This window comes from Ambystoma mexicanum, chromosome 4q, assembly GCF_040938575.1.
Source record: "Ambystoma mexicanum isolate Mex_15411 chromosome 4q, UKY_AmexF1_1, whole genome shotgun sequence".
NCBI lineage: Eukaryota > Metazoa > Chordata > Amphibia > Caudata > Ambystomatidae > Ambystoma > Ambystoma mexicanum.
Window position 1 is genome coordinate 446,551,842 of NC_090928.1, and position 17,185 is coordinate 446,569,026.

A 17,185-nucleotide genomic window follows, 5' to 3' on the forward strand; every position below is an offset into this window, starting at 1 on the left:
TCAAAGAAACACACTCAAATCATGCCCAAGAGTGAGGGTAAAAGAGTCTCACTCTTGGCAGGAGAGAAAATAAACCCCAAAAATCCAGCAAAGCTGCTGGGGGACTCACTAGGTTAGGAAATTCAGCCTAAACAGAGAATTCTCCCTAACAACAGTTATGCACATGCGACAGCATGTCTCTTATATAGCGTGGAGTCGCTTAACGTAACCATTCCTCCTCCAATGTCCCCTTTCTGGTTGCCCCCGGGAAATCTGGAGTTCGTGGGTCATCACAGCCAGAGGGCAGGGTGAGGGCCCCTAGGATCTCAGCAATCTCGTCGCCAGCTGTGGCTGAAAGGTTAGTGCCGGGAACCGGCTATGATACTCCAGTACCGGAGACCAGCAGTCAGTGAAGCAGTGTACAGCTCCTTCCCCTGCCGCCGTGACTTTCTCAGCCACCAGGATCTCCCACACTTTTATCCACCATAGGGGTACGAAAGGTCCTTTGTGTGTTTTCCTTTTGCGAGCCAGAGTTATTTTTGGCTCCAGAAGCAGTTGCACAAGCAGTTTGGTGGTGCGCCCTGTTTTGGGGTAACACTCCGGTCTTGCTACTCTCAGAAGGACACCTCCGGGCCAATACTTACAGCTATGCTACAAAATAGTGTGGGATAATGTTCACAAGAAAAGAAAGAAGTGTTCAAGAAATGATAAGTCAGGATGTTATGTCCGGAGTCTCACTTCCCCACGTTTTTAGCACGGGACAAGGCGGGACTCTTGAGCACAGGAAACTCCTGGGCTTCTCTGGTACGAGCTTACAGTTCCTTTTCTCTATATCAGGGCCTTCTGTGCCCAAATCTCTTCACATGCAAAGTCTCTTGCTTCAGTGATCCTGATATGCCAAAAACAACAAAACTAAAGTTCCTTCTGCTAACCTTCACATCAGGTGATTAGTCTTCACCCTAGGATCAGCCCTTAGCCAGGCTCGGATCCTTCTTGCCCTGTCAGCTTCCCAATGCACTTGCCAATTTAAACAGAGACTGGCAATCTCATCTCACAGGGTCACTCCGTTAACCTATGGCAAGTGCAGGCTTCACAAAATCACAGTTTGCACGGCGTTCCGCTCAGCTGGGCGCAAACGCCTGTTTCACAATTCCCTCAGTCGGTTCACAATTTCACAATCGCCAAAACTTCTGCAACGTATCAAGGACTTTCGATTATACAAGGGGTTTGGCTTGACCCTTGTATGACCACCTTGACACCCCATGCTGGCCTTCCCTATGGCCTCTTGGTACTTTTAGTTTCAATACTTTTTAGTTCCTCATGCTCTTCGTTTAGCAGAGGGGTACCAGCCAGAGACATTCGAATGAGCGCCCACTCTAGCTCTGGTATCAAGTTTGTTCACGACAAGACCTCTGTCTATTAATCTTCTTAATGTTGCCACTGCAACCTTGAGCCTAACACAGTCCGTTCCACTGTCAGGTTCTTCCGATTCACCGGCTGTGCGGAACTCGTTGGCGTTTCTGTTGCAGCTGGAGTCAAGGATGGTACCACGATGGCAACCATGTCTCCCCGCCCTGGCTATCAGTGCAGGAGGGTTCCATGTACCGCTGACATCCGTCACACTGTTCGCCAGCTGTGATTCCCGGTCTTATGTTTCCTTTGTTGGAGGCTTTGCGGGTCTGGTTTGAAAAGGGCAAGGGCAACTCCCTCCTTGACGTCCTTTCAGGTCTTGCCACCTTTCTCCTCCATTTGAACTGCCGTCCTGGAATAGCAGCTTCCTCGTGCGTTCGGCCTTGCTCAGAGTGGGCTCTCGTGCTTCTCCCTAGGGAGAAGGGAAAGGGCAGTCAGGTGTGTGTAGTTGTCTGCAATTGCCTGACTCTTGTGTTGGGATCGGCTCTGGTTTTAGTCCGTTGTCGCTCACGGTGTGAGAAAGGGTTTGTGTTGGAATAGGGAGGTATCATACTGGGCAGGATGGGGAAAAAGTGTCATAAGGAAGGGGATACCGCATCTCACCCTTCGGTATCCCACTTCCACTCCCCGAAGATCCCCCTCCCATCCAGGTGATCCTACCGCACTGGTCCACCTCCAGGAACTGGATCCAATAGTGATGGCTGTGTCCTGGCCACCTAGATGACAGATCCCCGGGGACTAGCGGGTGAGACACCTTCAGGTTTCTCAAACTGTATGTATAAACTGTATTGTATTATTGTAAAAATTAATGAACATGTGAATACAAAAAAAAGCCAGGTATCTTAGCTGGAATGTGACTAGCACCCTGCTTTGCAAATAGAAACTCTACCTTTACCTCACGTTTATCGGTACAAAAAGCTAACACGGCAGTACTCTTTGGAAGTATTACATTAGCGGAGATTCATGGGCATAATTTTAGGGGCGGGGGACAAGGGTGTTTGTCCCCCCCAATATTCGTAGCACACCATTTTCTCCCCCTTATTTGGCAGGTGCCCCTTTCCTTTAGATGGCATGTCCACCCTCCAACATTTTCAGCATAGTTACTCCACTGCAGAGATTTACAAAGTAGAAACCTAGAGATAAGTTACATTTTTACAAATATTACTGTTGGGGCAGAGTCTATACAGTACTGATGCGCAAACAGTTCAATATGTTCTAAAACAACTCTTTGTCTGAAAGCTCATCTTGTAATGTCTACCACCTTACCGGGTATACCACTGCTTTGTATTAACTTGCACCAAGCCTGTAAATCTCCAAAGACGTTTTCATGCAAAATAGCAAGTTTACATAAATCCAATAATGGTTCAACAATGTTGGAATTTTCAGCAGTCATATGTAATCCCTCATTGCTTTTCTGTTTTAAATGAGGGCTGTGCCATCATGTTTATCCTTCAGCAAGAACATAAACAATGGTCTTCCCAGAGATTTATCCGTATGAGATCATACACTTAAAACTAGAAATACACAGTGATCAAACTAATCCTATTGAAGTAATCTAGAAAATACTTCAAAAAGTCACCCTGAATTTGTTAATCTTTCTTTTCTATGAATTAGAATCCTGCACATCTCTACTTAAAAAACACATTGCAGCAAAGCAATTGAGCAACCCGATAAAGAACATGTAGTAGTATAATTCATACAGTCAATAAACATTTCTGTTATACTATAAAGATGACTTATTACATGTCTCCCAACAGACTTTTACTTTGTAAATAAAATAAAACAAATATCCAGTACACAAAAGGACATTTAGACAATAGGCATGACATCTATAATCATTATCCATTTGTCTTCTCACCTACTCTGGTCTTTGGCAAAAGGCACAACAACAGCATCTCTGTGCTGAAGCAGATCATTCAGTACTTTAGTCTCAGGACAAGGTGGAGTGTCTCCATCATCACCGCCCTCCAGGACACAGATCACATGGTCCCGCATTTTACAACCCTGGATAGAAAAGAAATCAAAAGTACATTAAATGTGATTTACATGCTGATACGGTCACCCCATCTATATATCTACATTGATATATTCTTAGAACAAAGTATTTGTCAGTAATCAGGCAATGGAACACACTTTGTTAGGCCATTTCAATTTAATACAGATACAATTCTTAAATTAAATGTTATTAGCTACAATGTAAAATATATGCTACTTAATACATCTAGAACTTCTCTAAGAGACAATGACTTCCAACAAATTATTTTAATGAACAAATAGTGGCGATCCTAGTTTCAATATAAAATGGAACATATCTCAGTTACAAAGGTTGAAAATAAACTGCAGTGGGAGGGCGCTGTTGAGCAGCCCGAAAGTGGCAGCCTAGCCGCCGAGCTCCGTGGAGACTGGACCCAAATCTGATTACATCGGCGGTCTGAGCTGCTCCCATCGCCCGAAACTCGCCCAGGCCACTGCCCACATTGTGCTGTCTGTGCCGGTTAAATTCCAGCTGAAATCGGCTTCTGGGGGACCTGCTGTGCCGCACTGAGGTTTTGGGCCTGGTTGTGCGGGCCGACCCCCCTGACGCTGCCGGAGGCCTGGCTGGGGACTGCCTCTGCGGGAGGCTGTATCGCTTGCGGTGGGTCCGCTTGGCTTGAGCCCGTCTTCCCCTGACACCCGACTCCTGCGGGCGGCTGCATCCCCCCCCTCCGAGTGCTGCGGCGTCCCGGCCAACTGACTGCACCGCACCGGGGGCTGCGGATGCACCTGCTGGTGCCTGTGTCCGCCCCTCCTCTTCACACTGCGGCTCCCCGGCCTGGCCTGGCTGTGCCGGCCGTGTGACGGCTGACAACTCCTGCGGGGGACCCTATGCGCCTGGCGGCCGGAACAGCCTGGGGGACCCACGTCTGGACACCGGTGGTCGCAAGGCCCGACGGCATACCCCCCGGGCTGGATGCCGCGCCCGTGGGGCAGGTGAGGAGTTGGGGGGCTGGTCTCCCCCCCATTTGTCATCTTCGCGCTGCCGCCTGCACGCAGACACCTTCCTGGATGCGGCAGGGGCCCCGCGTCTGCCCTCACTGTTTGGTCTGGGCTGCAGACCCTGATATTTCTGACCCCTGGGCGCGCTTGGGACCGCGGGCCCTACCGGGGTACTTCTCCCTCCCTAACACTGCTCACAACCATCTTGGCTACCACCCATACCCTTGGAGGGCACCACCCTGCTCCCCCTGCCTGACTTGGCCCCAGGATCCAGTGACAACCTAAGGCCGACTGTGGCAGCAGGGATGTGGGGTCCATCTACCTCCTCTGCCGTTGGCTAAAGTGCCCACATCAACATCACCTCCTTAACCTCACATTGCTTATACATCAGACGCCCCACGTCTCACATTGTGCCTAACATCGCCCTGGAAGCTCGACGACATGGCCCCCCCCAGTGCCCAGACATCCCTAAGGCTGGAGGACTGCATGAACAACTGACCCCATCGACTCCACATTGCAGCCTCATCATCACTTGACCCTGAATACAACTGCTGAGCCACCAGCTATCCCTGTCCCCTCCACTGGGCTCCAGGACTTGGTGCTACACTCCCGCTCCCTACTCTGCGCTGGGCCTGATTCGCTTGGCACCCCCAACCTTATTGTAATGCCCAACAGATCCAGAGGGACCGGTAAGGTGCACGCCATGGACAAATTTGCAAGGACCACCCCGCGAGCTAACTCGGGATCTGCGACATCCGCTCAGGAGGACCCTGAGCCTAAGGCCCCCTGCAGTGCACCGATCCCCGACCTCACCGCGATGATGGAATCTATGGCCAAAAATGTTGCATCTTTTCATGAAAAATTGGACGATATCAACGCCAATGTTGCATCCCTCAAGTCGCGGGTTGATCAGGCAGGGACTAGAATCACTGAAGCGGAAAATCGAATTGGGGCAAATGAGGACGGGCTGCACATCTTGCAAGACACTGTGGCCACTCTAACTCGAGATATGAAAATGGTGAAGGCGAAGTGTGATGACCTTGAGTCCCGCTCGCGCAGGAACAACCTTCGCATTGTTGGGGTCCTTGAAAATGCCCTTAAGGGGCGCATGGAAATGGCTGTGGAGAACTTACTTAAAGAACTACTGGGTGACCCTGCCCTTTCCCCATACTTCACGGTCGAACGAGCTCACCGGGCACTATCACCGCGCCCAAAACCAGGAGACTTTCCGAGGCCCATCATCGCTAGAATTCTCAACTACAGAGATAGGGACCTTATTCTTCGCCTGTCCCGCGAGAAAGGTGACCTGCGCCTGGACTCACATACCATCTGTATATTCCCCGACTTTTCTGTTGGGGTACAACAAGAGAGGCGCCAGTTCCTTGGAGTCATAAAGCTGTTACGGGAGCGCAACGTCCCTTACGTAATTCTTTTCCCGGCCCAGCTCAAGATTACCTTCAAGGAAAAACTGTACTTTTTCACCGTCCCAGATGAAGCTGTGAAAGTTATAGAGTCTCAGATACCACTCCCTAACCCAAATGGGGGACCCGCGGTCGATGACTTAGCCTCAGTTACCTGGAACTGGTATAGTCTGGTCAATATTGTTTATTCTCCAATGTGCTGATGGTAACAACATTTTACTGGTCCAACCACGCGTATGTATTTGTCACTTGAGAACAATCATAACTGTAGGCGCCTCACCAGAGGCCATTAACTGTTCCTCACCGGGCTCTGCCTACCTGTTGACACTCGCTTATACATGCTCTTGTGTTCATTCAATTGCTCCCATACCCCTGGGCACTCACCAGTCATGTTGAGGGCGCTCTGCCCCCTGACTAAGCCCAGTGGTGTGGGAAATATGTGACAACTATGCGTCCCATTGTTTATTATGTCATTTGCATTTGCCTAAAGGTCCACCACACGGCAACGGCGCACCCCACTGCGTTTGCAATGTTTGTTTTGGTTAGATTGAAGTTTGATATTGGCACCGGTTGGGCCGTCAGCGAGCTGGACCCACATTGGGACTTGCCTGCAGACCCTTCTTTCATGGGGGATTTTTGGTTTGTAGGGAGGGGGGAGGTTGGGCACACTGCCTGGCGGGAAGGGGCGGTGGGTTTGGGTTGAGAAATGTTATTTAAAAAGTCAGAGGCAGACTGGCAGACCACAAGACATCGGGGGGGCCCGCAAAGGGGTGGATCCCGCTTCAAAAGTGCTCTACGACAACAGTGGTGGGATGTTCCCTAGACACCTAGAATGCCTACAACAATGATGTCCCGGAACATTCAGGGCTTGCGTAACTATACTAAGGCTTGTAAAATCATGGCCTAATCTAATAGACATGGCTGCAAAATATTACTCTTGCAGGAGTCACACTGCACAGGCCCTTTGACTAAGTGTATGGCACCATCATGGGGATCCAACAGGTATTCCACCTCATATTCCACACGGGCCAGAGGGTTGTTGACAATGATTCACAAATCACTCAAGTTTGTAATCCACAGGAGCTACATTGACCCGGAGGGAAGATGCATCATATTACACTGCGCAATAGCCAATAGAGAATATCTGCCTGTGAATACTTATGGTCCCAATATAGACTCTCCCGACTTTGTAGACCAGGTGGTATCCATATTGCTGGGCTTTGTGGGGGTGCAGATTATCTGGGGGGGATATGAATTTCATATTGGATACAGCGCTAGACAGAACAGGCAGAGCTCCCAGACCACTGTCTAGTGCGGCATGTAGACTGCTAGCACACAGCACAATGCTTGATATTCGAGATGTATAAAGGGCACTGCATCCACAAACACGTGAGTACACTCACTACTCCTCAGCACACGATAGTTCCTCCAGAATTGATATGTTCCTACAGTCAAGCAGTATGCTGGGCAGAGTGGTGGAAACACAAATACTTGCCAGCACTCTATCGGACCATGCACTGATTTTGATGTCCCTGGAACTGGGGATACCTGCCCCTACCATCAACACATGGCGATTCAAGTCTGCCGCTCTGCAGGATATCGTATTCAAGGCCGCCATCCTTGCCGATATCCAGTCCTACTTCGAGCATAATACACCCCAGTCCACCACCTTGGGAGTCCGTTGGGATGCCTTCAAAGCCTTTATCAGGGGAATGTCCATATCTAGGGAGGCGGGAGTCCTCAAAACTATAAGAGCAGCCCTTGGCTGCTCCGAAGCCAGACTATGCGAACTAGAGCGGGAACACCCGACATCAGTTGACCCCGCTACCCTCTCCCAAATTAGCGAAGAACTCTAACTATTTAATGAACATGCTACTAGGGAATTCCAATACTTCAGCCGTCCACAAACTGCACGGAAGTATGGAGCGGGGGATAGACCCGGCAAAACACTGGCCGCTTTGACAAGGGGAGAGTGGGACCAAACCAGATCACTTGTGTCAAGGACTGTCGGGGTAAAGTACAATGATCGGACCAGCAGATCTTAGAGGTCTTTACGGACTTCTACACTGAATTATACTCTCAACCCCCCAAACACAGTGAATCCCATATGAGAGACCTCCTCGAGCAGTTAGCCACTACCTGCATCTCTCCCGCAACCAGAGACCAACTGGATTCCCCAATCCTACTAGACGAAATAGTTGAGGCCATATCCAGTCTCTCTAAGGGCAAGGGACCGGGCCTCGACAGGCTTACGGCAGAATTCTACCAGCAGCACGTAGCTATACTGGCCCCCAAGCTACTTGAAGTATGGCACGAGTCGCTCCTGCTAGGGACCCTTCCCACAACACTACACGAGGCTGTCATAACGGTCCTACTCAAACCTGGTAAACCCAGCGATGAGTGCCGATCATACAGGCCCCTCTCCCTAAAGCATCTGGACACTAAAATCTTCGCCAAAGTAATTGCCAATCGCTTCCTTCTAGTCATGACATATATGGTCTACGACGACCAATCAGGCTTCGTACCTGGGAGATCCACATCCCATAACATTAGAAGGCTGCTCAATGTCCTATCGCGAATAGATCAGGGCGCGAATGCAGTTGCGGTCACACTTGATGCCCAGAAGGCGTTCGATATGGTGTCCTGGAAGTACATGTGGCTGGTATTGGAAACTATGGGCATTGGGCCTAACATGATGGGGTATATCAAGTTATTATATACTTCCCCAGTAACCAGAGTTCGAGTCAACTCCCAGACGTCGGGCCTGATCCCACTCTTCAGAGGCACCCGACAGGGCTGCCCGTTCTCCCCAATCCTTTTCGCCCTGGTAATAGAACCAATGGCGGACCACTTCAGGGCTCTCCACTAACGCAAGGGGATACGGCTGCAAGACACTCATGAAATTATTTCACTCTATGCGGATGACGTGCTATTGTTCATCAGAGACCCTGCTATCCACCTTGATCCAAATTTACGTTACATCACCCGCATAGGCACACACTCCGGATTCACAAAAAATTACACCAAATCCGAGCTCTTCCCTCTCACCAGCTCCACTATACAACCGGCCACTGAGTACCCGCTCCGCTGGTCCCCTGACGGGATTAAGTAGCTGGGAGTCCAGGTGTCCCTGAACAAAGATACACTGTTAGCAGACAACTACCTGGCCGCGGCACAGCAGGCTGAAGCCAAAATGGCGCGTTGGCGTTGGCGCTCCCTCCCACTATCACTTGCCGGGAGACTCACTTATTAAGATGATTCTGCTCCCCAAGCTGCTGTACATATTCAGTAATGTACCCATTTGGGCTGGAAAGAAATACTTTACAAGACTGCACAAGCTGTGCGCTCTGTTCCTATGGCATTCTGGTGCTGTGCGCAAAAAATGGTCTGACATGACACTCCCCTACGATAGAGGGGGGTTCACCGCCCCTGACCTGTACTGGATCGCGGCACAGGCGCAGTTCGCTTCTTACTGGTATCCTGGGCCCCCTCCTCGCCCCCATGTCAAGCTGGAAACTCTGGCGGCAGCAGGTACCAACGTAATGTCATTAATACTACACCAGCAGTATGAGCCGGACTCGCCCATTAACCCGCTCTGGGCCACTGTGCAGGCTTGGGGTCGGATATTGACGACGTGTGCTGAACAGCACCCATACTACAAGTGGCTCCCCACCTGGAGATTTCCCGGGCTGGAACCCACGCACGACACTGGGAGACCTTGGGGTACCTTGCTCTAACTGATTTCTACCCAGATGGGCAGTTTATAACTCCACAGACGTGGAGGCCTCGGCCACTCAGGTTCAGCACTGGAACTTCTGCAAAACTATAGACTCCGTGGCACCTTCCGAATTGTCTGGCCTGACTTCCCCAACAAACCCCTGGACCCCCCTGTTATTGCCTACATTGCTAACTCGGGTGGGGCCCGTGGGGTGGTCTCTTCATTGTACAAGCTTTTGCTGGTTGGTGCCCCACCCCAACCCTCCAGGGCCCGGGACGACTGGGCGGCCGAGCTGGAGTTGGAGATCACTGACCACCTGTGGGAGAAGATGTGCTCACACACCAACAGAGTCTCCCTAAACTTCAGCTACCGAACCATACAGTACAAATTGTTAAACAGGCTGTATTATACCCTGCACAGAATTTCCGGGTTTGCTCGTACCAACCCACTGTCCTGCCCTCGTTGTGGTGCAGAGGGTGCTGACCATTTACACATGTTCTGGGAGTGCCCCAGGCTGGCCGAATTCTGGGGCAAGATCCTGGAAACACCATCTGAAATAGGTGACACTTTTGTTAACCCAGAACCGATGGGAGTCCTGTTTGGTGTGTGGCAGGCTGAGGGGGCCAAAAGTATGGACACATTTCTGAATGTGAGCTGCATAGTGGCTAAGAAATGTGTTTTACAGAACTGGAAGAGCTCCCCCCCACCACCCCCTCATTCCAGAAATCGTTAAACTTACTCACCTGGTCTCGTATTTGTGAAGAGGAGTTCCTTAGTATAATCCCAGCTCGCTCCCGTCCCAAAAACATTTGGACTGCCTTCAATAGCTACCTGGCTATCCTGTATGAGCCCTCCTCTGTAGACAATTCCTCCCAGACCTCTCATTAGAGTGTTGAAGCATTGTGATACTCCGGGGTGCATCATTCCCCACCTGCTGTTTTATCATTGCCTTTGTATACTACTGTATTCATCTATACATGTATAAAATCCACTGGCTGTTCTGATGCATGTGTATGCTATATGCCTCTGCCAACAAAAATAAAAGTTTATTTAAAAAAAAAAGAAAATAAACTGCAGTGCATCTTGCTGTGAGATGTTACGTCAAACCTTGTCAACAATTCCTCTTCCTACAGATCGTATATCTTCTGCTGAGGAAATGGTGTCAATCGCATTGCCTTCCAAAAAGGTTAATTCTAGGGACGTTCCTTTTCACTCTGTAGATTCTTCCCTGGGAAACTGCATCTCATCCTTCAGTTTCTTTTATCACCTTGGTGCTGATGACACCCAAATATTCCTTTTCCTTTTCCTGTCCATCGCCAGTGACAACTCTGAACAAATCACCTACTGTCTCTCCACCATTCGTCAACTAATAGCACTGCATTGCCTACTCTTCCCATCCCCTTTCTCCTTTCCTCCTGAACTTGTCCTGACATCCCACAAATCTGCAAAATGTAGGTCCTCTTTCATGGCCAACTCAAGTTGCATCACTTTATTATCGCTGCTCCCACCGCAGCTAACATCAACCTCCTAAATATCAAGAAGATCTGCCTCCATCTCATCCACCATTCTGCCAAAATAGTGAGAAAGTCTTGCAATGGAGAGAAATGACTAAGAAAGATAGACATATTCTGGTGAGGGTTGGGGGGATCTAGGGTAGAAGCCAACAGAGGTAGAACGCCTGTGAAAGGCAAGAAAGGAAGAAAAGGAGGTGGCATACAGCATAAAGACCTAGGGAAGGGTACAGAATGTGGAGAAGAGATGGCAGAGAATTTAGAAATAGGCCAGAAGGAGATCATTCAGAGGTGAGAAGGAGTATGTTGCTTACCTATAACGCCTGTTCTTCAGCATTGGTATCTTTCATGGATTCACATGCTTTGAATATTCCCTGTCAGGCTTGGAATCCTCAGTAACCTCAGTATTACATTATATACTAAAGAAAAAATGTGCTCACATTTGTAGCCGATCTCTCTCCTTTTGGGTATATTCAGCCTCAGCCAATGGGATGTCGAGTGTGTAGCCCCACCCTGTAAGCCCTCTTCAGATTCTAACCCTCGAGCAGCTACTTGCCGTGCAACCATTCTTACCCCGGGGATGGGCGGTGGCGCATGTGAATCCAATGCTGGAGAACAGGAGTTACAAATAAGCAACAAGCTCCTTCTCCAGTATTGGATCGTTCATGGATTCACATGCTACGAATAGAATAGACAGCAGTTACATGCAGAGACAACCGATGGTGCCGGGGGAGAAAGGCCTGCCTTACTGGAAAAGACGCTGCAACACTGCTCTCCCAACTCTTGCTTCTGTCTCGTTCTGTCCTTCCAGGCAGTAGTGTTTTACGAAGGTGTGTGGCACTGCTCAAGTAGCTGCTCTGCAAATATCGGCCAGCAGGATACCTGTCCACAACGCTGCTGAGGACTCCATCGCTCTCGTGGAATGGGCCGAATTGGCTCTTGAAAGGGTCTCTTTGCTTCTGCATAACATTTTGAAATAGCAGATATTACCAACTGGGCTATGCCTTGCTTAGGGATGGAACAACCTTTGATCGGGCGACCGAAAGCTACAAACAATTGTGACGTGCACCTAAATGGTTTTGTTCAGTTCAGAAAACTTTAAGGCTTTGCTGAGGTCTAGCGAGTACAGGGCTGCTTCAACTGGAGTGGATGGATTAGAACAGAAAGCCGACAGAACTATTTTGGACTGTACATGGAAGTCTATGAGTACTTTTGAGACGAAACTAGGATTAGTTTGCAAAATCGCCTTGCTTGTCGTACAGAGACGATATGACTCCTTAATATATAGCGTCTGTGTTTCTGATGTACTTCTGAACAAAGTCACTGCCAGTAGGAAATCCACCTTCCACAAAACATGCCTAATGTGAGCTGTGGCCCTGGGCTTGAACGGCGACTTCATAAGTGCGTTTAGGGCTGTATTTAAACTCCACTGAGGAGGCAGTTTTCTCTTTGATGGGTACGTGCGAAAAAGTCCCTTCAAAGTGTTTTGCGATACTCTCCCTATAGAGTGGGGGTCAGTCCTCCCTTATATTATATTTGGAGATTGCGGCTAGATGCACTTTGATGGATTAATGCAAAAAAAGGCACTCTTTTGCCAGCTTTAATAATTGTGGCAACATATGGTGTGGCCTGATGTCGAGAGGACCCCCTATTCCTGAGCACACCATTTACAGAAGCAGATCCACTTGTATTCATAGGATTTGTTAGTAGACCTTGCTTTGGCTGCATTTAGGATTTCTCTACAATCCTGTGGTAGTGTTATGTGGCTGAATTGTATGAAATCAGGAGCTATGCGTTGAGATTCGGAGACCTCAAATCGTGGGAGATGACTTGCCCGTTATGCTGTGAGAACAAGTTTGGTGCGTTCCCCCGGGAGATGGGCCGGTCTTGCGCTAGATGAAGAAGGTCTGAATACAGGGCCTGTCTTGGCCACGCCAGGGCTATGAGAATGATCTTGCATTGGTACATCGACATCATTTGAAGATCTTTGTGTATAGGTATCTTTGGGATAGGTTGGAACGCATAAGTGAACATCCCTTCCCAGGACAGTGTGAAGGCGTCTCCTAGAGAACCTTTCTGTAGGTACCTGCTTACGAATTTTGGACACTTCTTGTTCTCCCTGGTTGTGAAGAGGTTTATTGGGGGCGAGCCCCACTGTCTGAATTCCTTGTTCAGCTGTTTGTTTACTAGCTGCCATTCATGTTATTGCTTCGTCTCTGCTGAGCAGATCTGTTTCGTTTTGCATGCCTGGCAGGTGAAAGGCTTGCCATTTTATCCGATTGCCATTTGCCCAGTGTCACAATGCTTGTGCCGCCTGGGACTATATTATGGAAAGGGTGCTGCCTTGTTTTTGTATATAGTACATGGTGATGTTGTCTGTTTACGCTCTCAACACCCTTCCTTTGAGTACTGGTTGGAACGACCAAAGTGAAGTATTTGAAATACAGCCTTCAGTTCTAGGACATTTATATGTACGTTTGCATTTCATTTCCCTGCACCCAATCCTGTTAGGGTTGCATCTGTTAAAATTGTCTGCTAAAACGGGGATGTCTTGGAGCGGTACCTCCTTTGTTATTTGATGGGGGTTGGCCCACCATTGAAGCTGGCGAGTAAGGTGTGATGTGACCACCTCCCTGTCATTCCATGGTGCGCTTGTTTGAGACAGAAATTCCTGTAACAGTCTCATAAGTCTGCAATGAGGAATTAGCGGAATGCACAATGACACTGTTCCGAGCAGCTGCATACATTTTCTTACTGATAGGCTTTAACCCGGCTGGAATGACATAAGGAGGGAGGGGGTCGAGATCATCTCATGCAGAAGAAGCGTAAACTAGTCATGTCAATACCAATCTTGAACCATGTCTGGGAGGCAGGGCTCCTCCTCATGAAAAATAGCCATTCCCTCAGTGTTTTGGCACTGAAAGTATGTCAAATTGTGCAGTCCTTCTGGTATGGTTGGGGTAGAGGCAATGAATGCACTCAGAGTCTCTAGTATCCGCATACACATTTTTAATGCCGCAAGTCTCATGTGGCTTAAAGAAGGATTTCTTAGGTTTCCCTTCCATCCTAATCCCTTTCCAGTTATCTGAAGTAAGAAGAAGAAGATTGAAATCATCTGCCAGATGACTGAAGGATGATGATGCTTTCCTGGTTTTATAATAAAGTTTTGTAGATAACAATTTTCACATAGTAGTAAAGGATTAGAGGACCTTTCAGCACAATGTGCAGTTAGAATCTGTAGAGGGCCTCCAGGTTGGAGCTACACACTCGATGTCCCATTGGCTGAGACTGAATACACCCAAAAGGAGAGTGATGGGCTACAAAAGTGAGACAGTTTTTACTTTATTATATAATTTCATACTCAGGTCACCAATGATTCCCAGCCCGACAACGGGGAATATTCAAAGCATGAGAATCCATGAAAGACCCAATGCTGGAGAAAAGCCAGAATCCTCCAGGGTACAACAAGAGAAGTTAAGAGGAGATGTGAAGCGAGCATGAACGTTTTGGGGCATCAAAGAGGAAGAGAAACGTGAAAGAACAGCAAGGGCACCAGTCCAGGAAGTTCAGAAGAGAAATTGAGAGGTCCTGCGGGGGGAGCACCTGCTCAACCTGTGCTGGCAACAAAGGAGGCAAAGTAGCTTGCCAGTATTCCAGAGCGCACTCCTAAAGCACTCCTAAAGCACAGCAGGATCTGTCAGAATATAACTGAAGTGTGACGAGGCCTAAAGCAAGACAGGCCCCACATGTCGGCAGGTAGGGCGGGCCACCTAAAGCGACCTCCGCATCCCAAATACACCAAAAGCAGCAGAATTGTCCAAAGCCAACCACAGAAGTAGTGCCGGGACACGTAAAATCTGAATGACTGAGCAATACAGAATTGCTCCTGTTTTTTGGGTTGTTTTGAAAGTCTGTCATTCTTCTATTCAGTTCTCTACATACCGTGGGCTAATCCGAGTTGTGCAATAAACATGTTTAAACCTTATATATTGGGTTCAGAGTGGTCTGTTCTCAATAAACTCCATTCCTGTCTGCCCCATAATACCAGATTGTTAAAAAGCGCTGCAGAGATGAGGCAGCCCTTCTTTAGCTCTCCAAACTGTTCACCATGTACTTCAGTGTTGAGATCAGGGACACCAAATCACCAAAATGCCTGGGGTAACAGAAGTGACATCACATACTTGGTGACATCACAGGAAGTGATGTCATATGACAGTTGACCCCGATTACATCACATAACATAGCACATGACATTTAACCCCAATGACATCAACTGGAGTGCCTGAAGGGTGTAAAAAACGTACATTTAATAAAATACCGAAGCGTTTCTACAGACATAAGACTTTCTTAGATACCAACATTTTAACTAGGCTGCTTCCGTGATATACCATGTAGGGGGGTCATGTTTCATGATATGATAGGGGAAGACAGAGTAGAAACAACATAGGCCAAGGGCACTGCCATGCATATGCCCCAACAGCCTCATATGGACAAATGCCCCAGCAATGCAATTCAATGCCCTGCTTTCATGGTATAAGGTACCATATGCGCAGCCTCAGATGTCATTGATTCATCATGTGACAAATTCACCCTCAAATGATCCATAAGCAGCACATAGTTCCTTTTTATGCATGATATCTTTGCCATGGGTGATGTGCAGCCTTAAATGCCCCACTAATTACCAGGAATGCCTCATGCAAATGCCAAGTTGCTCCTGTCATGTGTAAAATGAAGCCTTATAACCTCATATTCATGGCAACTTTACCATCAGAGGTCTGCAGCCTGTGGCTAATCAGATGTTTTGGCCTATGGCTCCCATGATCCTCACAAGTGACTATGCTGCAAAAGGCTGGTGGGAGATATAGGCCAAAACATCAGGGGAGGCAAAGGTGGCAGGCCAATGCAATGTGCATTTGCTCTCCATCATATGCCAAGCATGAACTGAAATGCTCCAGAAATGCCTGGTGATGAGAAAGAGGCAGCAAGGAAGATAAAAAAGGGAGGGAGACCACAGAGAGACAGATTATATGAGGCAAGAGAAAAGGTAAGAAATGGACAGATGCAGTGAGAGGGGTGGGGAAGGGGTGAAGGTGTGAGAAGGGAAGTAGAGAGAGACAGTAATGAGGAGAGACAGACGATGCAGAGGAAGCAAAAGGGTGGAAAAGACGAAAGGGGGAGACTGTGAAATTGCCATTGCTGTGTTTTTCACTTTGAAAATAGACTGTACCTTTACTCTGTGAGCCTGTCATCTAGTTCACATTCTGCCTACCTTTAGTAATTCAGTGCATTTAAATACAGTTTATTTTTTTATGTACCTTTGGAAGTTGGGTAGGATCAAATCGAAGAACTTTCTGGTTACAGCATGGATACATTCCAGTGCCAGCTGAATTTGATGTGCTTGCCAAACCAGAATAAAGTGCAGGCTCCGAATGATACAGACAGTGGGAGAAGTCACTACATAGGAAAGACTGGTTAACAAAACATTGGGCAATGTATTAGATTTAGCAACACATTCACATTTAGTGTTGCATATAGTCCACATACCCAAAACAATGCCCGTCTCATTTACAACACTATAGAAATTCAAAAACCTTCAACGCTTTGCCATTTCCAGATAAAGCTGTTTAAACCAGCTAAAAGAAATGTGTTCAAAATACACTGTCAAACACCACAATTCAAACATTTAGCAAGATAACTATAGGCCAACATTTATTTATTTGTTTATTTATTTAAATGTATAAAGCGCACAGCGGCCCTGATTCATCGTGGTGCTGTTACAGAATATTCAGATACAGATTACATAAAGCAGACTCCTCAGAGAGCTTTACAGATGTTCACAAAAATCATGCATGGTTACAGAGGAACATCTACAAGTACAGTCTAGTTGAATAACTGAGTGGTAGTGAGTTCCAAGATGTTGGTGCTAACACTTCAAAGCTAGCCCCACCGGCTTTGGCTCTGTTGAAGGCAGGGATTGAAAGTTGGTGTGAGTATTGGTCACGTTTCGGTCTGTGAGATTGTGTCTGATGTATTCATTCAGCTAGGTAGGAGGGCACAAACTGAGACAGGCATCTGTGTCTGATGGTGAGGGCCTTGAACAGTATGCACTCTTTGATCAGGAGCCAGTGGGTGTCTCGTCTGACCTGAGAGATATGCTCTCTCCTAGGGAT

General features: G+C 48.0%; 1 protein-coding gene across 4 annotated transcripts in view; it reads right to left on the minus strand.

Annotated features, from left to right (window-relative positions):
• Nucleotides 1–17,185, minus strand: part of SANBR (SANT and BTB domain regulator of CSR) — a 1,021,507-nt gene that overhangs the window by 535,119 nt on the left and 469,203 nt on the right. For 3 of the 4 annotated variants that reach the window (XM_069608017.1, XM_069608020.1, XM_069608019.1), the window contains 2 exons: nucleotides 16,331–16,483; nucleotides 3,248–3,393 (listed from right to left, as the gene is read on the minus strand). In XM_069608017.1, the coding sequence (XP_069464118.1) occupies nucleotides 3,248–3,393; nucleotides 16,331–16,483 (299 nt within the window). The remainder of the gene's footprint in view (nucleotides 1–3,247; nucleotides 3,394–16,330; nucleotides 16,484–17,185) is intronic. The other variant, XM_069608018.1, reaches the window with a different exon arrangement.